Source organism: Stomoxys calcitrans, chromosome 3 (assembly GCF_963082655.1).
Source record: "Stomoxys calcitrans chromosome 3, idStoCalc2.1, whole genome shotgun sequence".
Taxonomy (NCBI): domain Eukaryota; kingdom Metazoa; phylum Arthropoda; class Insecta; order Diptera; family Muscidae; genus Stomoxys; species Stomoxys calcitrans.
Window position 1 is genome coordinate 19,277,323 of NC_081554.1, and position 26,361 is coordinate 19,303,683.

The 26,361-nt window shown below is 35.8% G+C and overlaps 1 protein-coding gene across 3 annotated transcripts in view; it reads right to left on the bottom strand.

Moving 5' to 3' along the window:
• LOC106086422 (protein phosphatase 1L) overlaps positions 1-26,361 on the bottom strand; it is a 47,607-nt gene that overhangs the window by 12,039 nt on the left and 9,207 nt on the right. Inside the window, exons 1-2 of one of the 3 annotated variants that reach the window (XM_059364251.1) lie at positions 12,636-12,785; positions 10,953-11,350 (exon numbers count right to left, since the gene is read on the bottom strand). In XM_059364251.1, coding sequence (XP_059220234.1) covers positions 10,953-11,335 — 383 coding nt within the window. In that variant the 5' untranslated portion in view covers positions 11,336-11,350; positions 12,636-12,785. Of the gene's footprint in view, positions 1-10,952; positions 11,684-12,635; positions 12,786-26,361 lie in introns of those variants that run through there. The other 2 variants (XM_013251106.2, XM_013251107.2) reach the window with 2 other exon arrangements.

A 26,361-nucleotide genomic window follows, 5' to 3' on the forward strand; every position in this document is an offset into this window, starting at 1 on the left:
TATGGTGTTAGGGCCTGCACTAGGTATGTATACAACCTGAACCGAAGACAAAGGATCACCAACGTTTTGTGAAACATTCGAGATATGTTGCGGAGTACCGATTCAAGCGAATTTTTGTTTGGTACCATATATTACCCGGTACAATATAGTACTCAGTAATATAACGTACTACATAAAGTACCTGGCACTATATAAATTACCTGGTACTATATAAAGTACCTGGTAACATGTACAAAGTATATGTTATTAGTACTGTATAAAATACCATACTCAACATGGAAGGTTGGAGGCGGGTGCTATGTTTGAGAGCATTGATATTTTCACGATCTTCACGAACAGTTCTAAGATGGAGTCGAGAACGGGTTTGGTTTTCCGATTTGGAAATATGATTAAAACTCTCATCACATATCAAGAGATGCTGATGTTGGCTCTCAAGGCAACGAATTCAAGATCGGGGGGTTGTATATAATTCGTATAACAATTCCAAACTCATAACATAATGCTGACTCGAAGATATGTAAGAAATTGAAAACAGTAACACCACTTGATAGAAAAGTTTTAACATGGCAGGATACCATACAAATGTAGCCAGCATTAGTAAGGGGATAACCACCGGCGTTCATGATAACCTCTGCGCCACGGACGAGTGACACGCGGGTTTATTGGCATACACGTATACGGACTGCACCGTTATGTTGATGCGTGCAAGCGGTCCTCCAGGCTCTACCCACCTGCTTATCTAGATCTGATTCTTTCTTTCCCTTCTTTTCCCCTCTTTCCTATTTTACACCGACTACGGGAATTTCTACGAAATCTTATATATAACAAATTCAGAGAAGACAAAGACTGAAGGACCAATTTAGAATCTTCATAAAGACAATTTTTCGTTAAATAACAAGACTTTGCTCATACCAATGTGTTCTTCGAGTCAAGTTTTTTCCATATTTTCATAGCCGATTTCAGCGTACCTTTGAGCGACACAACTTCATAGAAAAGTCCACAAGGCTGATAGCCTCACAAATGTCATTTGCAAAAGTGGAGACCTAAACAGCCGTAAAACATTTCCTGATGATCTCACCGGATACGAACCAATGCTTTTAACATCATAGACAGACATACCAACTTATGTACCACGGTGGCCTCCATAGAAAAAAAAAAGAACAATAGTAATGCAATTAGAATGTTGTGCTAGGCGTCCACATTCTAATGTCATAAACTTTCTATCAGTTTCGTACCCATAAAACTGTGATAAAATCTGTGTGTAGTGTAAATTTTATGAACCAATGGGGTTATTTGGAAAACGCGTGTTTGATTTTTTATGGGCTCATAAAGGTCTAGATATACATGGAAATCATAAATTCGAATAAGTTCGAAGATATTGATAAAGCATATCTATATCTTGATATAACCCCATACAGACCGATCTGCCGATTTAAGGTCTTAGGCCCATTAAAACCACATTTATTATCTGATTTCGTAGTGAACTGTGTTAGGCTCATGGATATCCTAGATCGGTCTATATTTGGATTTATACCGATCTCCCTATTTAATGTTTTTATACCCACCACCGAAGGATGGAGGAATATTCATTTTGTCATTCCGTTTGCAACACATCGAAATATCCATTTCCGACCCCATAAAGTATATACATCTTGATCAGCGTAAAAATCTAAGACGATCTAGCCATGTCCGTCCGTCTGTCTGTTAAAATCACGCTACAGTCTTTAAAATAGAGATATTGGGCTGAAACGTTGCAAAGATTCTTTTTTTTTTTTGGTCCATAAGCAGGTTAAGTTCGAAGATGGGCTTTATCGAACTTTATCTTGATATAGCACCAAAATATACACCGAGCCGCCGATTAAGGGTCTTAGGCCCATAAAAGCCAAATTTAATATACGATTTTGCTGAGATTTAGGACAGTGAGTTGTGATAGGCTCTTCAACCTCCTTCTTCAATTTGGCCCAGATCGGTCCAGATTTGGATAAACCCTTCATATAGACCGATCCGCCGATCTAGGGCCTTAGGCCCATAAAAGCCACATTTATCAACCGATTTTGCTGAAATTCGGGACTGTGAGTTGTGTTAGGCCCTTCGACATCTCTCTTCAATTTGGCTGAGGTCGTTCCAGATTTGCATATAGCTGCCATATATACCGATCTCTCGATTTAAGGTCTTGAGCCCATAAAAGACGCATTTTTTTGTCAGATTTTGCCAAAATTTGGGACAGGGAGTTGTGTTAGGACCTTCGACATCCTTTTTCAATTTGGCCCAGATCGATCCAAATTTGGATATAGCCGCCATATAGACCGATCTCTCGATTTAAGGTTTTGGGCAAATAAAAGTCGCATTTTTTGTCAAAATTTGTGACGGGGAGTTGTATTAGGCCCATCGACATCCTGCTTCATTTTGGGCCAGATCGGTCCAGATTTGGATATAGCTGCCATATAAGACAGCTTTTAAGGCTTTGGGCCCATAAAAGGCGCATTTATTGTCCGATGTTGCCGAAATTCGGGACAGAGAGTATAGTTAAGCCCCTCGACATATTTCTGCAACTTGGCCTAGATCGATCAAGATTTGCATATAGCTGCTATATAGACCGATCTCTCGATTTAAGGTTTTAAGCCTATAAAAGAAGCTTTCATTGTCCGATGTCTCCGAAATTTGGGACAGTGAGTTGTGTTGGGCCCTTCAACATTCTTTTTCAATTTGGCTCAGATCGGTCCAGATTTGTAAATAGCTGCCATATAGACCGATCTCTCGTTTTAAGGTTTTGGACCAATAAAAGGCGCATTTAACATCCGATTTCACTGAAATTTGACACAGTGATTTATGTTAGGCTTTTCGACATCCGTGTCGTATACGGTTCAGATCGGTTTATTTTCAGATATAGCTACTAAAAAGATCAATATTTTGTTTTGCACAATTGAATGTCTTGTACTTATTAGTATTTCATATAGCTGCTATGGGGTATTAGGTATGCATTTTTCACCGGATTTTGACGAAAGGTGGTTTACATATATACCCGATGTGGTGGGTATCCAAAGTTTGGCCCGGCCTAATTTAACGCTTTTTTATTTGTTTTTCAATAAAAGACGCATTTAATATCCGATTTCACTAAAATTTAGCACAGTAAGCTATATTAGGCTTTTCGACGTCTGCGCCTTATAAGGTTCAGATTGGTCTACATAGAAACAAATGTGTATATAGCTGTCATATATTCCGAGCTCCCGACTTAAGTTCTTGTGGCAATAAAAGGCGCGTTTACTAACCGATTTCGCTGAAATTTGCTACAAAGAGATGTATTAGACCTTAACATATCCTACACGAATATGGTGGAGATCCGATTCTGTTGAGATATAGCTGCTGTATGTGCTAATATTCTGTTTTATTGTCTTCAATAGTGAATTTTATTGCGCCCCTCGACGTCCGCACCGGGTTTGCTACAAATTGGACCATATTTCAATATAGCTACTATGGGTTCATAAATTATTAATTTTTCCCCGGATTATGACGATATCTTATGACATGCCACGCATGTAGATATCTTATGACATGCCACTTTTTGTATGCACATGTAATTGAAAATGTCAAAATTGTCAATTTTCATATGATTCATCATTTTTCCTATCACACCTGTATGTTATTTTCGTATGACATAACCTAAAAATGTGAGCAAATCTGATTTTTTTATGCGTAAAAATTGTTAAAGTTGTGAGAAAATTTGTGAAAACAATTACTTTTGGGTTACTTTCATTCTATTGACCACAAAAACAGCTGATTTCTTTTTCACTGACAACAAAAACAGCTGATTTCTTTATTTTTTTGTCAGAAGGAATAGAACACGCTCTAATCGAAAAAAATTACATGTGCTATTTTGAAAAGTGATTTTCATAAGTTTGTTTCGTTTGTATCACAAGACATGTATAACTCAACATGTGCTAAATCTGACATGTCATAAGACAACTATATGCCATGTAATAGAGCCTTAAATACGTTTTACTTGTTATACCAATGTTGTTGTTTAGGGAGGATCTCATCTTTTTATACCAAACTTATTGCTTCTTTTTTAGAGGAAGATGCATACATTTAGGCGCATTTACCATAAATATAAATAAGTTCAATATTCTAATCCGCTTAAACCATGATGTATTGTAAAAAACATAATTAAATAAATTCTTGTGTTTTTTTTATGAAACATCGTTTAAAAAATTGCAATATATAAAAACCTTTCTTTGTTTTGTGCCATTAAAAAAGTAAAACATGACCACAAGTACATTTGAAACGCCTCCAATTTCTAGGATCATGGGTGAATGAAATTCATGCTAAGAGTGTGACTGTTTAATTACAATTCAAAAATAAAATAACCAATTTGTTGGCCTTTTCGTGACAAAAAAAACATTCGCATTATATGTACATTATAAATGTACGAGTATCAAACACTCATAATCTATCTATCTATAATATATATATATTTTTTTCTGTTGCTTTGTGGCAATTTAATTGCGATCTTTTTTAAAAATTTTTATTTATTGGAAACAAAAATGGAATCTCCGCAGTGAATAAATGTATTGAACATTGCAAATAAGTACCAACAAACGAAAAATATCATAGGGAATTTGAAAGGCTTTTAGAGCATGACAAAAAAATGTCTTTTAGAAATGAAAGCAAATGTTTTGAATTGCAGGAGTTTTTGTAGAAAGTAAAAAACAAAAAGTAAAAAGGCGTTAAGTTCGGCCGGGCCAAACTTTGGATACCCACCAACTCGGGTATATAAGTAAACGACCTTTCGTCAAAATATGGTGAACAATACATGCCGTATGCCCCATAGCAGCTATATCGAAATATGTTCCGATTTGGACCAAATACTTATAAGTGCAAGTCATTGTTCAATTGTGTATAACAAGTAGTAGCTATATCTAAAAATAAACCGATCTGAACCATATACGACATGGATGTTGAAAAGCCTAACATAAGTCACTGTGTCAAATTTCAGTGAAATCGGATTATAAATGCCTTAATATATAAAACCTTAAATCGAGAGATCGGTCTATATGGCAGCTATACCCAAATCTGGACCGATTTGGGCCAAGTTGCAGAAAAATGTCGAAGAGCCTAACACAACTCACTGTCCCAAATTTCGGCGATATCGGACAATAAATGCGTCTTTTATGGCCCCAAAACCTTAAATCGAGAGATCGGTCTATATGGCAGTTATATCCAAATCTAGGCCGATTTGGGCCAAGTTGCAGAAAAATGTCGAAGAGCCTATAACACTCACTGTCCCAAATTTCGGTGATATCAGACAAAAAATGCGTCTTTTATGGGCCCAAAACCTGAAATCGAGAGATCGGTCTATGTGACAGCTATATTCAAATCTGCACCGATCTGGGCCAAATTGAAGAAGTATGTCGAGGGGCCTTATACAACTCACTGTCCCAAATTTCGGCGACATCGCACAATAAATGCGTCTTTTATTGGCCCAAAACCTTAAATCCAAAGATCGGTCTATATGGCAGCTATATCCAAATATGGACAGATCTGTGCCATATTGCAGAAGTGTGTCGAGGGGCTTAACTTAACTCACAGTCCCAAATTTCGGCGAAATTGGACAATAAATGCGCTTTTTATGGGCCCAAGACCTTAAATCAAGAGATCAGTCTATATGGCAGCTATATCCAAATCTAGACCGATCTGGGCCAAATTGAAGAAAGATATCGAAGAGCCTAACACAACTCACTGTCCCAAATTTCAATAAAATTGGATAATAAATTTGGATTTTATGGGCCTAAGATCCTAAATCGGCGAATCGGTCTATATGGGGGCTATAACAAGATATAGTCCGATATAGCATATCTTCCAACTTAACCTGCTTATGGACAAAAAAAAGAATCTGTCCAAAGTTTAAGCTCAATATCTCCATTTTTAAAGACTGTAGCATGATTTCAACGGACAGACGGACGGATGGCTAGATCGTCTTAGATTTTTACGCTGATCAAGAATACTTTATAGGGTCGGAAATGGATATTTCGGAATGACAAAATAAATATACCCCCTCCTTCGTTGGTGGGTATAAAAACATTAAATATTTGTGTTTTAATGGACCTATAGCCGATACAAAAAAAAAATTAAGAAATTTTAAAACAGGTCAACGATACCCAAACAAAGAAATATAATTTTGACAAAAATTTTTATAGAAATTAAATTTTGACAAAATTTTTATAGAAACAAAATTTTGAAAAATTTTCTTTGGAGTAAGTAATTTCTTGACAAAATTTTCTATAAAAACAAATATTTCACAAAATTATCTATGTAATTAACATTTTAACATTTAACATTTTAAAAAAAAATTTTCCCTAGAAATGGAATATTTTACGTTACCAATAGTAACAAAGATTAATCTGATTTATAATCAAATTACGTCAGAAAAATAAGTTAACACTTCCATGCTACTTACAAATCCATTGTTAATATGTTAGAAGTGAAATGATTTTAATAATCTTCAGAAAATCTGACAAAGATTAAATAATTTTAGTGATGCTTTCTCCCGTCTGTCGCTTAGCAAATTCCCAATCGACCAATTAAATGGGTTTTTCGAGGAAGAATAATGGAAAAATAAATGTATGAATATTGGAACAAGTCTAGCGGATGTGTTATCTGTGTTTGCTATATACATATGAAGGTCTATGACCTTATCGCTGGAATGTTGACCATTATTTGAATAAATATTAACCTAATTGTCAACGACATGATTTGCTTTAATGCAAGAATTAAAAATGGCTTTGAGGGCCCATTGTTCAAATTGTACAAAAGTGAAAACATTTGCCGACTTTTTTTTAAACTTTAAGATAAGATAATCCTAATCCAATGGCAATTATCAAATCAATTAAATGAAATTTAATTAAGTAGGATAATTGAAAAAAGTTTGCTTCATATTTTTAGAATATTTCATATTATATTTCCTTAAATATTGTCTTTAGAGAAACATACCTTTTTTTAAAGAAAATTTTTTTAATGAAATTTTTTTAAAGAAAATTTTATTAAAATTTTGTTTAAAGAACATTTTATTAAAATTTTTTTTAAAGAAAATTTTATTAAAATTTTTTTTACAGAAAATTTTATTAAAATTTTTTTTCTAAAGAAAATTTTATTAAAATTTTTTTTAAAGAAAATTTTATTAAAATTTTTTTTAAAGAAAATTTTATTAAAATTTTTTTAAAGAAAATTTTATTAAAATTTTGTTTTTAGGAAAAATTTCATTGACTATTTGTTTTAAAGAAAATTTCATTGAAAATTTGTTTTAAAGAAAATTTCATTGAAAGTTTGTCTTTGTAGAAAATTTTAATCAGATATTTAGTTAAAATAAAATTTTATTTAAATATTATTAAATTTTTCTTTATAAAATTTTAATAATTTTTTTCTTATTCTTATATCCTAAAGAGTTTGCATATTAAAAATTGAAAATTTATGTCTTCTTGACTTATACGGATTTAATAATTAATTAATGTCTTGCCATCTGTTGTTTGGTTTTTCTTTGAAAGGAAATTGAAACTAAAACAAAATAAAATAATGTAAATATTTATACGCCATTTTCAATCGATTTTTAGCGTTGATGCAATTTACTACAAATGCCATACCGCAAACAAATGTGCAGACTTACTATTTTTAGCTTTTTTGTGCCATGCGTTTCGAATATTGTGGTCTACTGTGAAATGATAATCGTGACTAGAGAACTTGGCGACAAAAACAAAAGGGGGCCATGTTAGCGCAACAAACCCCAAACAACACCACCACAGACACCCAATAAAAATTGTCCCAAATGTTTGTGAATTTATCGAACGCAATTGAAATGGGTTGCCAGGGGGTTGGGCTGCCTGGCAGTGGCAGACAGAGAAAAGTTATTTAATTGCTAGAGAAAAAATTACACGAATGCAATTTGTCATTAAATCTCTCTTGATTAGGATTTTTGCTTAGATTTCTGTGATATCATTCTGCTGGCATTGTGTGATGTTTGTGAAATTATTTTTTTCACGTCATAAATAATGGGGTTTGTTCTCATCAGCATTGCAATTACTTGTTAAATTTGTATACAACAATTTTCTAATCAATTTATTGCACTTGCTTGCAAATCAAGCATTTTTTCTGAGACATCATGTGAGTTGGCACATTGAAGGGGTTGATGAACAAAGAGCATTAATTGGCGAAAACTTAAAGGCTTGTAAAAGATGTAGAAAAACAGCTAATCTTATTTTCAATTTTAGAAAAAAAAAATTAGTGTGTAAAATTAATTCTTACCACATCTTTTAAATGAAATTAGGGAAATGAAATCATGATAAAAATATATTGAAAAATATATTTACACACAGAATTATAAAAAAATAATTTTTTAATTCTATGAAAATTAAGGTTTGAGGACATATTCTAAGACAATTAAAGATTGGAGACATTAGCCGTGAAAATCCAATTTTGAGGACATTTTCTTTGAAAATCAAAATTTGAGGACATTTTCTACGATAGTTAAAGTTGAAAAAAAAAATAAATAAAAAATTAGACAAAAAATAATAACAATAAAAAACAGTACAAAATATTTATAAAATAACAAAAAATATATAAAAAAAAAAATAATTTGAGGACATTTTATTTATTTATTTGCTCAAATGTTAGCCACGTTCTAAGACCTTATTTGACCAATGGACTACATTTAATTTAAAATATATGTATATTAAAATATAAAATTTTTTCTTAAAAATAAATATATAATAATGAATGTCTACTCCGTTGAAACAACTTCAATGAAAAAAAAAAAAAAAAAAAATAATCTTAATTATAAATTATATGGGACAAGATACGAATTGAAAAAAAAATCATTGGTGAATGATTGACTACTCTAATTTTTTTAGATTATTAATGTTTGATTATGTGGCCACCGTGGCACAGAGGTTAGCATGTCCGCCAGGTTTCGAATTCTGGCGAAACTATCAGAAAAAATTTTCCCCTCTTAATGCTGGCAACATTTTGGAAGTACTTTGCCATGTAAAAACTTCTCTCCAAACAGGTTTCGCACTGCGGCATGCCGCTCGGACTCGGCTTTGAAAAGGAGGCCTCTTATCATTGAGCTTAAATTTGAATCGGACTGCACTCATTGATATGTGAGAAGTTTGCCCCTGTTCCTTAGTGGAATGATCATGGACAAAATTTGCAATTTGCATTAGAGTTTAATGATATCTCTATGAAAATCACATATTGAGGACGTTTTCTATAAACATGAGAGTTTGAGGACATTTTATGCGAAAATCGCATTTTAAGGCCTATTTTCTTAAAAAATCGATTTTTGAGCAAATTTTTTATAAAAAGTAAATTTTGGGGAAATTTTCGACAAAAAACAAATTTTGGGGACATTTTCTACGATAATAAAAATGCAAAGAAATTTTCCATGAAAATCAAATTTAGAGGATATTCTGTATGAAAATGCAATTTTGAGGAAATGTATTTGGTAAATTACATTTTCAGATCATTTTCTAAAAAAATAAAATGTTGACGACATTTTGTCGAAATCAAATTTTGGGGACATTTTTTTATGAAAATACATTTTGAGGAAAATACATTTATAGGAATATGAATCTGATGGTCATTTTTGTAACCCGTTATTCCCCCTGGGGCAAAGAAATCCCTTACTATGTCTGAACAAAGTTAGATTATGATCTAGCGTACTTGTTGAGATTTGCACAATTAAAACATCTCATATAATATTTTTGTTATGATAGGAACATAATTGCGGCTGCTACAGTCGTAAACGGTCTTATCGGGTGAGCTATAACGAAATCTGTACCGATTTTGACTAATTTGCGTCTACGTATTAGGACTAGTGTTGCCGTTTTTAGTAGGTTCCTAACAAAATTGGTAGATTGACCTCAATTTTTGGTAGGTTTTTCTAATATAAAAACTTCAAGTTAATTACAGAAAAAATCGATATAGATGACTCACTCGTTAAGAGCACAGAATAAAATCATGGATATCAGGTGTCCAAATATTGTAACAAGGGGTTTCACTGCTTCAAATTTCAGGAAAAAGGGAGTATCTCTTCTACATATCTTAAATTCTGTGTAGGGAATGTGACTTTAGCGCATTCAACGCCTTTAATCGGCAGTACAAATATGGTCAGTTTTGGTTTATACTCATATGTTGAGGGATCCATGCAACTCATTGTGATGGCGAAAATCGGTTTCTGTTCTCAATCACTTAAATCGGTAGATCGCTTTATCCAAACCCGGCAGGGTTGTACAAGATTACAAGGAGATTACAAGATTTCTTTTCGGGAGATCGGTATAAATGGTTTTATATTAAGATATACATCATGTTTGATTTATGCTGTGTAGTGATTTCAGCAAACAGACGGTCGAAAATGTCTAGATGCTCTATTAATAAAGATGATCTAGTACTTTGTAATGTTTAAAACGATATTTGTAAAGGTGGGACAGATACTTTGGCTACTACAGCCATAATATTGGATTGCCCAAAAAGTAATTGCGGATTTTTCATATAGACGGCGTTGACAAATTTTTTCACAGCTTGTGACTCTGTAATTGCATTCTTTCTTCTGTCAGTTATCAGCTGTTACTTTTAGCTTGCTTTAGAAAAAAAGTGTAAAAAAAGTATATTTGATTAAAGTTCATTCTAAGTTTTATTAAAAATGCATTTACTTTCTTTTAAAAAATCCGCCATTGCTTTTTGGGCAACCCAATATATGATAGTTTATAAGAAACAATTTATCCTGACATTATGGGTATAAAATAAAAGACTTTGAAAAGAAGATTTCAAATTAAAAAAAAACCAAGCAAATTGTAACGAAAATTCTCACCAATTTCGAATTTTGTAAGATATTCGTTTGTCACAAAATCCTTTTTACTTTACATACTCGTACATATACATAATTAAATAGTTTACATTTTACTTACCGATCTTCCATGCGAGGTCTACGTCCCAATATCGCAAATGCTGAACTCTGGCTGCGTATTGCCTCCCATGATTGATGATCACCTTGGCCGGAAGATTCCAATAGTTTGAGGCGGTTGGATTTTTGTCGACCACTTAGAGTGGCCTGTATGCGACCCAGCAGACCGCGAGACCATGTGTCCACAGCTTGCAAATAGATGAGTAAAAAGAATAAGATAACACCGCAAAATATCACCTCGGGCCGCAAAACATAGAGACGACACAGTTTCCAAAAATATGCCAAAGGCGAATTAATGGACGAAAAGCCCACAGCAAATTTCGAGAGGATTTTCATGTGTGACACGTATGTTTGATAGAAGACTTTGTCCTCGAGCTCGTCATCCATTAAACGAGAGTGGGGCTGGGATAAACGAAGAAGAAATTAAGGGAAGAGTTAAAGAAAAAAATTCGGGGAAGATGGTGACTATCTTGTGATGACGGACACCTCTGCTATTTTTTGAGATTGATGATAGAGGTTACGAGTAGGGATCCAAAGGATGGGTCAGGGTTTCTTTCAAGTCTTTTTTTTTTGTTTGTTTTTGAATAAACCAATCCCAGCTGTTAAGTCACTTTAGTTTTGTCATTGATTGTGGTTTTTCGTTTTCTCTAGATTCTCTTTTGTGTTTTTATTTACTTGAATTATTTATGGTTAAAAAAAATATGACTGCTGCTTCAGAGATTTTACACTACATTTCTGTAAGAGAATTAATTTTTTTATGTGCTTTTAATGAACAAAAAGTTTCGTCACTTTTTCACTCGGGTTCTTGGTGACCCAAAAATGAAAATTTTTTCGCTAGTGAAGGAAATTAAAATCTCGCCTGCTTTCTTGCGAACAAGGGAGACGATGAGGATGACGACGAAGGCGACAACGATTGCGACGACGACAATGGTGGAGGATGATGATGATGGTGGAACATTTGTTTGCTTGGCTGTCACAGCGTGTGTTATTTTTAATATTTGGTTTGTGTTTTTTTATTGGCAATCATCATCGCTCGGCTCTATGTGCGTCCTCTTGACGTTGTGATATTTTCGTTATTTATTGCGTTTATACGTTTGCCAAAAGAATATAAAGTTTATGATTGGAACAGATTATCTCAAATTTTCACCCCTCAATATTTTCGTCTTTTTCCCCAATTTCTTTCTGGTGTTTTTTTTTTGCTGCGGTATAGGGTCTTATAACACAAAATGACTTGAATATTCCCTAAGGTTCTTTCTTAAAAAAGAAGATGGCTCGAATTTTATTTCGGGGAGACAAAAAATTTTTTTTCAAATATTTTAATTTTTGCTGATTTTACAGCAATGAAAAATTAACAAGTGTCTAATTAATTCCACTCATGCATGCTGGTATTTACGGCATAAAAAAAATATTTTTTTAAACCAGTTCTCATCATATTGTCATACAGTTAGATTGTTCTCAAGTACACTAATGCATGTCCGCACGTAGATTTTGCACAAAGTTTTACATATCCAATTCATAATGCAGTAGTACACATGAGAGACTACACAATATTGTAACTAAATATAACTTTACATTTGTTTCTATTCTTTTTTGTTTTTGCTCTATTAACCAAAACTCATCGTCATCGCCATCGTAGTCGTAACGTCGCTTCGCATCACATCTCATCAAATGAATTTTCCAATTTTACCGTTTAGTTTTTTCTTTTTTTAATATTTATATTTTAAGTTAATTTTATCTTTTTCACTTTTTTTCTCTCTCTGCCCCGCGTCCCGTCGTTTGAGGGGATGTGTCTTTCAACTTGTTGACTCTTAACTCTTATAGCGTACGGCAAAGACTGAAGCCCATCTGGCATGCATGCAATTTGACAGCAGTACTCTCAGCTGGCGAATATTTTCCAATTTCTTTTTTAAACATTGAGAAAGCAGAGTCATAAGAATTCATTCTCTCGCTCTCGTACAAAAAACCAAGCAACTGAGAGTCTAAGAAGATACTTGACTGGGCTCGTTGCCATTGGTTTTGTTTGTTTCTTTTAAAGTCTAATTCGTGTTTCTCATTTATTGTTGACAGTTGTGAATTGGCATGTTGGAATCAAAGAGGGTAAGATAATCAAGAGAGAGTTTCTGCTTTGTCTTCCCCGTACCGTAAAATAACTCGCGTTAAAGACACAACATTTTTATTGTATTCCAATTGGATTCACATTGAGGGTTGCAACATTTTCGGGTTATTCTGTTTTGATTCGGGCATTCGTTCGAACATTTTTTCGTATTTTGCTTTGTTTCTTTGCAACCGAAAGTTGCAATAAAGGAAAAACGAAATATCGTGAGCAATTCAAATATGTTGTGTCTTAAAATTTTGTCACTCGTCATCACGTATTGCCCTCTAACGCCAGCTCTTATCTTTCTTACCCTCTTTGGTTGGAATACCGCCTAATAAATGTCATGTAAAACAAAATGCCGAATTATAACAGTATTTCGCTTAAATAAATTACTGTTATACACATAGTTGCAGTTAGAATATGGGACACACCATACTATAGGGGAATGTAAAGTAAATATGTGTTATGTATGATAGATATTAAAGAAAACTGAGCAAAAATAAAAGCACAAAATAAAATAAAACAAAAACAAGAAAAGGCAAAATAATAAAAAATAAAATAGAAAAACCAACTAAGAAACAAAAATAAAAAAGGGGAAAAATAAAACAAGAAAAAGTAAAATAAGATTTTTTAAAATTCAAAAAATGAAAAAAAAAAACAAGAGCGTGCTAAGTTCGGCCGGACCGAATTTTATATACCCTCCCCCATTAAACGCATTTGTCGAGTTCTATGCGCAGTATCTCTTTTTAGACAAACAAAGAATATTGAATAAGAACTGTTATGCTATTGGAGCTATATCAATTTATAGTCCGATTCGGACCATAAATGAATGCCGAACATTGTATAAGTCATTGTGTAATATTTCAGTTCATTCGGATAAGAATTGCGCCTTGTAGGGGCTCAAGAAGCAAAATCGGGAGATAGGTTTATATGAGAGCTGTATCAAGCTATTGATCGAATCAGACTATATTAGACACGTATGTTGAAGGTCATGAGAGAAGCAGTTGTACAAAATTTAAGCCAAATCGGACGAGAATTGCGCCCTCTAGAGGTTCAAGAAGATCCCAGATCGGTATTCAGTTATTGGAAGTCATAACAAAACACCTCATGCAAAATTTCAGCCAAATCGGATGAGAATTGCGCGCTCTATTGGCTCAAGAAGTCAAGTTCCTAGATCGGTTTATATGACAGCTACACTATATTGTGATCCGATTTGAATCATACTTAGCACGGTTGTTAAAAGTGATACCAAAACACTACGTGTTTTGGTATCAAAACACTACGTGTTTTGGCGAGAATTGCGCCCTCTAGAGGCTCAAGAAGTCAAGACCCAAGAACGGTTTATATGGCAGCTATATCAGGACATGGACCGATTTGGCCAATTTATTGTACAATACCAATCGACCTACACTAATAAAAGGTATTTGTGCGAAATTTCAAGCGGTTAGCTTTACTCCTTCGAAAGTTAGCGTGCTTTCGACAGATAGACGGACGGACATGGCTAGTTCGACTTAAAATGACATGACGATCAAGAATATATATACTTTATGGGGTCTTAGACGCATATTTCGAGGTGTTACAAACAGAATGATAAAATTAGTATGCCCCCATCCTATGGTGGAGGGTATAAAAATGAAAAAAATATGATTTATATTTTTATTAGAATTTGTGCCGATAATTTAAATTGACATCGTCAATCATGGGCAGGATACAAAATATATACAGTTTAACCTCGAATTTAAGGGCCTCTATTAACCAGTTACTTTAACAGGGGCATGCTGTGCTTTTGGTTTTGGACCTCTGTTAACCGTGTTTTTCCTTTATTATACTTTGTTGTAGCCACATTGTCATGTGGATGTCGTGCCTTGATGTCTTGTCATGTCGAGGATCATAGGCACTTAGTATTTGTGCAAGAGCCGGTGCCACCCGACCTCTCACTGAGACTCCCCGCTCGATACCTCTGATTGTCCGCGACTGCCGTTGCAGCTACTCTGTATGGAACATTCCACTATCCGCAACCTGTGAACGCGCCCGATAGCTCGCAGCAACTTTTGGCTTCATACAGCAGCTATAATTACGCCATGTCTTGGAATATCCAGACAGCTTTTTTGGACGCCGGCCAAGATATATTCATTTACTGGTAGTGGCAGTTTCCCAACAACAAAATATTGAGTGCACTATTTGTCAAAATCAGTGATTGGTTTTGTGTATGTTACTTGTTCGCGCCATTTTTCGTTGTTTGTGTGTGTAATCGTTCTTAACTATAATACACACACAGCCAAAACTCGTTGACAGATAGTGCACTTCGCGAGAAAAAATTGTTCTCAGCTGTTTACGGCACAAGGACAACAGTACTGAAGTAGAGTTGATTCGGCCCATTTCGTAAGCATTTATCGTGATGCAGCGACATGTCGCTACTATTTTGCTAATAGAACTCAGTACCATTTGTACGGAATGTGTTCGCATTATCTTCGCCGCCATTTTTTTGTAGTGCCTTTTGACAGTTGTTCGTGTGAAAAGTCGAAGTCAGTACAAGGCTTTAAGCAAAATTTTGTATGCCGCCTTATGGTAACCCAGGAACACACAATTGGTATAAAACTTTGGGGTCAAATAACCTGAGGGGACACCCCACCCAAAAACCCATCTAAACATGTTTACCGATTGGGACAATATGGGTATCAAATGAAAGGTATTTAAGAGTAGAGTACGAAATTGGTATATAAATGTCACCCAAAGTTTTCGAGGGGGTTCCTCATCCCCAAGAAACACCCCAACAGGACACTTCACCGCTTTGGGCAATATGGGTATGAAATGAAATGGAAGTTGAGCACACATTTGTGATAAGAATTCGATTCGAGGTGTCTACGGGCCTCCCCAACCCCAAAAAAACCCCCAAAACAGGCATAAATGTCCAAAATCACAAATTTCACTATTTTGGGCAATATGGGTATCAAATGAAAGTTGTTTGGAAGTTGAGTACACATCTGTTATAAGAATATGGTCCGAGGTGTCTACGGGCCTCCCCAACCCCAAAAAACCCTCCAAAACAGGCATGAATGCCCAAACTCACAAAATGGGTATCAAATTAAAGGTCTTTGGGAGTTGACTACGAATCTGGTATACACTTTTGGGACAGAGTCGGTGATCGGCCAACCGATTAAATACCCTTTAATAGGACGTGAGTTCGAAGGGGAATTAAAAGAAAGGTCTACGACAGTAGAGTTCGAACCTAATAATGATATAAGAGTTCAAGTGTCTGGGTCACGTGCTATCGTTCAACAGGACATGTAGATCACGAGAATAAAGGACTCAAATAATTTGTCTTTTGGGTCTTAGCGTCGGGGGGATCGAACCTCTCCTTCCAATAAAAACAACACCAAGCTGTTATGTAGGACGACCGAGAATATATTATACTCAAATGAAAGGACATGTAGGAGGGCAATCCCACTCCCCCAATCTGACCAGAAAAAATTAAAAATAATATATAAAGGCCGATCAGGATAAAATAGGACAGCAACAAAAGGTCTTTGGTAGTAGAGTACACTTTTTTGCCTCAAATTGGGGTAGACACAGAAGGTCCTACGGACCATTAGAAATATTTCAGAATCCGCCCCCTAAATTCCCTTCAAAACGGCCATGTTTGCCTACTATGGTAATAAGAGGCTCAAGTAATGGGTATTTCATTGTAGTACACGAATTTGATATCCAATTTTTAAGCAAATTGTTCGGGTGTAGTCTCACTCCATAAACTCCCCCTAAACCAATTGCGGCTCAAATAAAAGGAATATAACAGTAGAACACGATGCCGATATTTATTCAGGACTAAGTGCGTTGGAGGCCGCCCCACCCTACATACCTCTGAAACTGGACATATTTGTGGATTATGGCAAAAAGGGGTTCAAATCTGATATCTTTTTTAGGGCCAAGTGTTTCAGGGACGACTCATCTTATAAACTCCCCCTTAACCGACTATAGCTATATGTAGCTCAAATGTGGTTTTTGGGAGTAGAGTATGAATCTGATATCAACTTTCGGGGCAAAGGGTTTGGCTACTCCAATCCACCACCAAAACCAAGGGAATGAAGTAGATCTAATATCATCACATTAATAGCGGACCCTCCCCTTACTCTATTTTCAAAAACCCCAGATCTCGGAGATGGGTGGGGCGATTAACGCGATTTAGTTTGTTTATATTAACTAAACAACAGAAATTTGGTATCCTTATTTAGGATGGGCCCGCCCCACCTCCAAAACCTCCCAAATGGAAATATAAAACAGTAATGACCATATGCGGCTCAAATGAAATGTATTTGAGACTAGAGTACGAATGTGATATATGGGCGTCCACCACACCCCTAAAAATAACCAAAACTGGATATATTTACCGACCATACCAATATAAGGCTCAAGTGGAAGAAATTTGGGAGTTGAGAACCAATATGTTATCCACATTGGGACGAAATATCTGAAAGGCCGTACCAGCTCCCCCAAACAGTATAGGGCTCAGATAAAATAAAAGAGTGACAGAAGGCGCAGCGGAGCAGGCCCTGTTCAGCTAGTTAGGTAAAACAAGTAAGAGCGTGCTAAGTTCGGCCGGGCCGAATCTTACATACCCTCCACCATGGATCGCATCTGTCGAGTTCTTTCCGATTCGGGGCTCAAGAAGCAAAATCGGGAGGTCGGTTTATATGGGAGCTGTGTCAAGCTATAGATCGATTCAAACTATATTGCACACGTATGTCGAAGGCCATGGGAGAAGCCGTTGTACAAAATTTGTGGCAAATCGGATGAGAATTGCGCTCTCTAGAGGCTCAAGAACTCAAGATCCCAGATCGGTTTATATGGCAGCTATATCAGGGTATGGACCAAATCGGACCATACTTCGCATGAATGTTGTGTGTAGTGATACCAAAATACCACGTGCAAAATTACAGCCAAATCGGATAGGAATTGCGCCTTCTAAAAGCTGAAGAAGTCAATACCCAAGATCGGTTTATAAAGCAGCTATATCAGGTTATGGACCTATTTGAACCATACTTCGCACAGTTGTTGGAAGTGATATCAAAACACTATGTGCAAAATTTCAGTCAAATTGAATAAGAATTGCGCCCTCTAGAGGCTCAAGAAGTCAAGACCAAGATCGGTTTAGATGGCAGCTATAACAGGTTATGGACTGATTTGGACCATACTTAGCACAATTGTTGGAAGTAATACCAAAATACCACGTGCAAAATTACAGCCAAATCGGATAGGAATTGCGCCCTCTAGAGGCTCAAGAAGTCAAGACCCAAGATCGGTTTATATGGCAGCTATATCAGGTTATGGACCGATTTGAACCATACTTCGCACAGTTGTTGGAAGTGATATCAAAACACACATGTGCAAAATTTTAGTCAAATTGAATAAGAATTGCGCCCTCTAGAGGCTCAAGAAGTCAAGACCAAGATCGGTTTATATGGCAGCTATAACAGGTTATGAACTGATTTGGACCATACTTAGCACAGTTGTTGGAAGTAATATCAAAATACTATGTGCAAAATTTTAGTCAAATCGGATAAGAATTGCGCCCTCTAGAGGCTCAAGAAGTCAAGACCCAAGATCGGCTTATATGGGAGCTTCACCAGGTTATGGACCGATTTGAACCATACTTAGCACAGTTGTTGGAAGTGATATCAAAATACTATGTGCAAAATTACAGCCAAATCGGATAGGAATTGCGCCTTCTAAAAGCTCAAGAAGTCAAGACCCAAGATCGGTTTATATAGCAGCTATATCAGGTTATGGACCGATTTGAACCATACTTAGCACAGTTGTTGGAAGTGAAATGAAAACATTATGTGCAAAATTTCAGTCAAATGGGACGATAATTGCGATAGACGGACGGACATGGCTAGTTCGATTTAAAATGTCACGACGATTAAGAATATATACTTTATGGGGTCTTAGATGCATATTTCGAGGTGTTACAAACAGAATGACGAAATTAGTATAATATATCAGGGCTTATAATAGAATACTTTCGCGGATGCCTGCGGTGTGTGACACTGCCTTATCATTGAGATTTAACTTGAATCGGACAACATATATGATATGTGAGAAGTTTGTTCCTGTTCCTCAATGGAATGTGCATGGGCAAATTTGCATTTGCATTATACAGGTTGTGTAAGATGGTTTGGACAGTGTTATAAGCTATATAACTTTTTGATTTTCACAAACTGAAAAATGGATTGATCGGGACAGTATGGCCCTGTATGTTTCGTATTATACTCAAAAACGTCTGAATCAACTTTTCTAAAATTTTCACAGATTGTAAAGCTTGGTTTGTTGATTAATATTTGAGGATATAACTGGACTAGTATACTCCCATCCTATGGTAGGGGAGAGATAGAAATAAACTTTTAGTGCTAAGCTTGCTTTGGTGAAAATCGTAACAGTTTGCAATATTGGTTTAAAATTTGATAAGAAGATGGATATAGTCAAATATCATCGATTTCAATCAAAAACAGGATTTCCTCCACTTTCTCAATTAAATGTTTAGGCGGTTAGGGCTCGCTATGTCTATTTCTCGCCTATACAATCTAGGGTTTTTACTTCAAATGCTATCCTAATTATTTTTAATTATCTAAAGTGTCTATCACAAATGGTTATACATTTAGTATAAGCACAAACATTCATTGCTTTGCTACCAGCTATTGAAAACACCATGAAATCAATGTATTGACAAGTATTGTGTATTGATTTTAGAATACCTTCAGCTAAGTAATCTCCTCATTAGTAAGACATTGGAAGCACGTGAAACTAATGATAATGTGTTTGCTTTACAATTCGATTAAGTCTTGGTAAGAGGAAAATGTCACACCAATCATTAGTTTCAGCACCATCATCACTAGCACATGGGGGGAAATTCCAAATAATGATAATCGAAAGTAAACACTATCACACTCTACATCTTGACAACCCAGTAGACCTGCTGTCTGACATGCCATGGCAATTGCAAGATATCATTAAGAATGAGGATATTTTCGGTGATATTGGTGAGGAGATAATAAAAGTCCAGTTGCGGTAAGGGTAAGGTAGAAGAAGTTTTGTCAAGAAAGGTGGTAAATATTAGGACAATAGGAAACCCCAGTATGACCCTAGTATGACCATGTTACTAAAACAATGAATATACAGGCCCACCTTGCAGTTAGTTTTTCGAAAGAAATTAATCATACGAATTAGCCGATATTTCTGTAACCAAATTTGTACGCGTCCCTTGGATGATTTTGTATATGGAACTTCAACTCATCCCTAAAAATTACTTACTTTACTTTTCCAGATGTTATGGCTTTGTTTTGGTAATTTTTGCAAAATAAAAACCGCTTATGCCATTTAGGTTAGGTTGAAAAGAGGGTGCAGATATTAATCCGCCCCATGCCACTATGGACATACAGCTAAGCCAGTAATCGGCTTGTTGTGCGCTCTAAAAACTATAAAGTAACCTCTAGAAAGAAAATTTTAAGTAAGTGCTACTTACAAAATCCTAAATTGCTTTCAATGCCACTCCCCTTAGTTGGATCATGTCTGATATTGTGTCTCTACCTAAGTACCGGTATCTGTTGGACGTGAAAGCCGGCCAATGAAAAAGGAAATGCTCCAACGTCTCATCATTTTCGATGCGGATTTTCCCACCCTCAGAAAAGGCGTTAATCTCCTTCTTACCTTACCGTCCTGGTTGTTATTGCCCTTATGGCAATTTTACTGTCGGTAAAGATGTTCACACTCGACGTCCTCGCGTTAGCACCACACCACTTCACGCATTCCGTGATCATCCGGATCTCTGCCTGCAGGACCGTATTATGGTCAGGCAGTCTAAAAAAGATCTCAGTCCTTGAGTTTTCAATGTAAAACCCCCGGACCGCTCTGTCCTCTACCTTTGATCCATCCGTGTAACATGATCTTCCGTCAATCAAAGACTGTGCCGATTGCAGCAATGCGTTCCCCTCGACTTCAAGGTTCATCTCAGGTATCCGATCGGAAACCGCTCCACTTCCTTCCAGGTTTCCTATCGTCGCCTCAATTATACCGCGATGGTATGAGCTGCTCCCATCCTCAATCCATTCTCCCATCATCTTAAGTCTCATAGCCGTAGCCTAACACTTAATCTGTATGTCAATGTTTCGGATATCTAGGATGGTCTCCAGTGGTCTTCATCGCTGCGCCTATGCCAAGACAACATGTTTTCTGAACCTGTTATATGGTCCTTATGTTGCACTTTTTCTCCATAGCAGTCCACCAAACTACAGAGGCGTAAGTAAGTAAACCTATGCCATTTAATCCTGATGATAAATGGTTTTCTGATAGCATACCGACTTTTAAATCCATTTTAATACCCTCCACCATAGAATGGGGGTATACTAATTTCGTCGTTCTGCTTGTAACACCTCGAAATATGCGTCTAAGACCCCATAAAGTATATATATGCTTGATCGTCATGTCATTTTAAGTCGATCTAGCCATGTCTGTCCGTCCGTCTATCCGTCCGTCCGTGTGTCTGTCGAAAGCAAGCAAACTTTCGATGGAGTAAAGCTAGGCGCTTGAAATTTTGCAGAAATACTTTTTATTTGTGTAGGTCGGTTGGGATTGTAAATGGGCCAAATCGGTCCATGTTTTGATATATACATCTGGAGGCCACCATAGCGCCTGGATTCGAATCCTGGCGAGATCATCAGAGATCATTCACACTCATTGATATGTGAGAAGTTTGCCCCAGTTCCTTAGTGGAATGTTCATGAGCAAAATTTGCATTTGCCATATAAACCGATCTTGGGTCTTGACTTGAGCCTCCAGAGGGCGCAATTCTCGTCCGATTTTACTGGAATTTTGCACGTGGTGTTTTGGTATAATTTCTAACAACTGTATTAAGTATTGTCAAAATCGGTGCATAACCTGATATAGCTGCCATATGAACCAATCATGGGTCTTGACTTCTTAAGCTTTTAGATGGCGCAATTCTTATCCGCTTTGGCTGTAATTTTACACGTTATATTCTGTTATGACTTCTAATAACTGTGCTGAATATGACGCAAATCGGTACATAACCTGATATAGCTGCCATATAAACCGATCTGGGATCTCGACTTCTTGAGGCTCTAGTTTAATTTGACCACTTTTATTATACTTTAATATGGTATATTGTATTGTAGAAGCATTGTACTTTATTATTTAAGCGATCTCAAAGTATTTTCCATCAACGTGTAGATCTTTTACAATTTTTCGTTATTCTCACATAAACTTTCCAAAAATTTCCAAAATGGGGGAAATTCTTCCCTTTTGTACACTGTGAAAAAAAATTACAGTACTTAGCCAATACCGTCTGGTATTAGTTTGTTCGAGTCATTGGCAAAGATTTTTAATACCATTTGGTATCAATTCAATACCAGACAAAGGAGGCTATTCAGAATTGGCGGCGTCACATTTGTATTCTTGTCATCGAGCCAAAAATTTTATTGAGCTTTGTACTTAATATATTGATGCCATTATAAAATATTTGTTAAACAAAAAAAATGTTTTAATACAATTTGAGTGCGTAAAAGCATGTTCAAATACCCGAAAGCGGTGAAAATGGAAATTGTACATATTCTATGGACATTCTACATCAATAGCATTATATTCTCTTGTGGGGAAATTGCAAATTTTGCCCATGAACATTCCACTAAGGAACAGGGGAAAACTTCTCACATATCAATGAGTTCAGTCCGATTGAAGTTTAAGCTCAATGATAAGGGACCTCTTTTTTATAGCCGAGTCCGAACGGCGAGCCGCAGTACGACACCTCTTTGAAGAGAAGTTTTACATGGCATAGTACCTTACAAATGTCGCCAGCATTAGGAGGGGAAAACCACCGCTGAAAATTTTTTCTGATGGTCTTGCCAGGATTCGAACCCAGGCGTTCAGCGTCATAGGCGGACATGCTAACCTCTGCGCTAAGGTGGCCTCCTTAACATAAATAATCGAAATAAAATTGGATTAAAGTTGTTTTCAAAGGTTTTTTTTTTGGTTCATTAGGGGGTTGAATAATCAATAACGTAGTACCAAACGATACTTATCATTTTATTTTTTATTTATACCATCCGGTATTGCTTTTGTACCATTTCTCTTTTTACTTCTCCCTTTTACAATCCTGTTTTTTTTTCAAAAAAAATGAATTTTGTTCCACAGTGTAATCAACCTAAGAATATCATTAACGACAATCTAAAAGATACGGTCTCTAAAGTTGTCGTCGGTATCAACTATTCTTTTTTTAGTTCTCCCTTTTACAATCCATGCAGATTTTCCTGTTTTTTCCAAAAAGTTGAATTTTATTCCACAGTGTAATCAACCTAAGAATATCATTAACGACAATCTAAAAGATACGGTCTCTAAAGTTGTCGTTAATACTATATAAGTTTATAATTTAAAAAAAATATCCTTTAAAAATCTGTATACTCTTAAAATCACACTAAATCCTATCACCATTGGGTTACTTAGGAGTAAAATTGTCCAAAACAATAATCAATTATCAGAGCTTGAAATAAATTGAACGTCAACAACTCGCAAATAATGACCATAATCACAGAGGCGGACACCCATGGCCAAGTGAAATTATCCTTCCCCATACAACCCAGTCAATCACATATCGAATGATAGTGTTGTGACCTAAATTGCTTCCGAAATGCATACACATACATGACATATTTATATGTATTAACAAAACTACATACAAACATTCAAGATGTTCGTGTACATATGTAGAAATGTAAATTAAGGCACACAATTTTTGGTATGAATTGCTTGGAGAAAGGGCTGGAGAGTCCCGATTTTTGTCGCACAGTGCTGTTGAGAACAAGAAACTTTAATAAGTCCACAACTAATCGAATGGTATAAACGAACAAGTTACAAGTTCAACGACTTATATCTTTAATACAGGTAAGATACAGGCTGTCAAAATCCAAATCCACTTTCCATTTCCTTTCTCTAGCAACCTTGAGAGGCTATAACCTTTAAATTACTAAACCTCAGAATGATCCATCCTTATGGTGAATTTGGGGCGCAACGCTATACTAAGCCCTTATAATGAAAGTTTCTGGTTGTAAATATAAAGTACGGAGGGTTGCGGTAAACACCTCGCAGATGTAAAAAACTTGTTTACATCTAAAAACCAGTAAGCAAAGGCAAAAGTCGGGCGGAGCGGACTATATAATACCCTACACCACCTGGTGTACGCAATACTTTTTATATGTAGAACTTATCTCGAAATCTAGTCAGACTTCAACTTGGATACCTATTGAAATATCAAATAGAACCTTGTAGGATTTTCCTACGATTGGACAACAAATTTGGAATTCCATCAAGCCCTATATTGAAGAGATGTGACCAAAATTGAGGCTTTTACTGCCTTAAAAGTCCATATTGGAGCTGTATCTAAATCAGGACCGATTTTAATGAAATTTTGAGCATGTATTGGAACGTCAAATAAAACGTCTCATGCAAAATCGTACGCAAATTGTTGGTTCTACAGGCTAAAGTCTATTTCGGATGAAAGATATATCGGGGACCTATATCTAAATCTAAACCGAATTTTATGAAATTTTGCACACGTATTAAAACGTCAAATAAAACACCTCGTATTACATCTTGTTAAGATCTTACTAAAAGAGTATCTTTTACCGCCTTAAAAGACCAGATCGGACAAAAGATATATATGGGAGTTATGTCTTAATCTAGACCGATTTATATGAAATTTCGCACTCGCATTGGGACTTTAAATAAAACAACTGACGCTAAATTTTGTAGAAATCGGGCCAAAATTAAATTCCAAATCGGATGAAAGATATATATGGGAGGTATAATTAAATCTGAACCGATTTTAATGAAGACGTCAAATAAAGCACTCCGTGCTAAATTTGGTAAAGATCGGACCATAATTGGGGCTGCTACAACCTTAAAACACCATATCGGATAAAAGATATATATGAGCTTTATCTAAATCTGGACCGATTTTGGCACACATATGAGGACGTTGAATAAAACACCCCATGCCAAATTTTATAAAGAACGGACTAAAATTGTGGTTTCTACAGCCTTAAAAGGCCATAACGGATGAAAGACACATATATGAGAGCTATATCTAAATCTGAACTGATTATTATGAAATTTTAAATGCATTTGAAGATGTCAAATGAAGCACCTCATGCCAAATTTTGTAAAGATCGGACAAAAAGTGTGGCTTCTACAGCCTTAAAAGGCCAATTCGTATGAAAGATATTTATGGAAGCTATATCTAATTCTGAAACGATTTCAAAATCAAAAATCTGAACAAAAAAGAGACTTGTGCAAAATTTCATGACAATCGGACAATAAATGCGACCTGTAACTTGATCACAAGAATACATGGACAGACAGACGGACAAATCGAATCAGGAAGTGATTCTAATCAGTATACTTATCAATGGGTCTAGTTCTTCTCCTTCTAAGCGTTGCAAACAAATGTACAAAGTTATAATACCCTGTGTCACAGTGGTGGTGTAGGGTATAAAGAGATAACGGATTAAAAAATTACACACACACAGAGATAAAAACTCACTGCAGTCTTTAACCTCCTTCTTAGTTGAAATCAAATATGAAGTGAGCAATGTTGCCCTTGAAAAGCTTAACGAAAGAGTAGAAGGGCAGACTGCGGAAAAGAAACGTCAAAATATGAAATCAACCACATTAGGACATGTAGATAAAAATCAATTAGTTAGGAAGAACTAGTTAAGGGTTGAACTTTGATTTTGAACGTCGTGTTCCAAAAATGTAACCCTGCACACAAATTCCGCAAAAGCAACGCCAAAAAGTTAAAAAAATTGGAACTTTGACACCTGAAAGCGAGTGTCATACTGTGCTGCCACACGTAATGTAGTATTTTTAGTCGTCAATGTTATAAATTGTTTAACTTTTGCGGGTTGAATTTTTGGCATTTGTTTGCAGAGTTTTCCAAAAATGTAACCCTGCACACAAATTCCGCTAAAGCAACGCCAAAAAGTTAAAAAAATTGGAACTTTGACACCTGAAAGCGAGTGTCATATTGTGCTGCCACACGTAATGTAGTATTTTAGTCGTCAATGTTATAAATTGTTTAACTTTTGCGGGTTGAATTTTTGGCATTTGTTTGCAGAGTTTTATTTTTCAACGCGACGCTACTCAACGCGCTTATTCTGTTTAAGCCTTTATTCGTTCCGCAACATTGACTATTATACCTACCATCATGATATGGGGGTATACTCACCTAGTCATTCATACCTCGAAATAGTGGCCT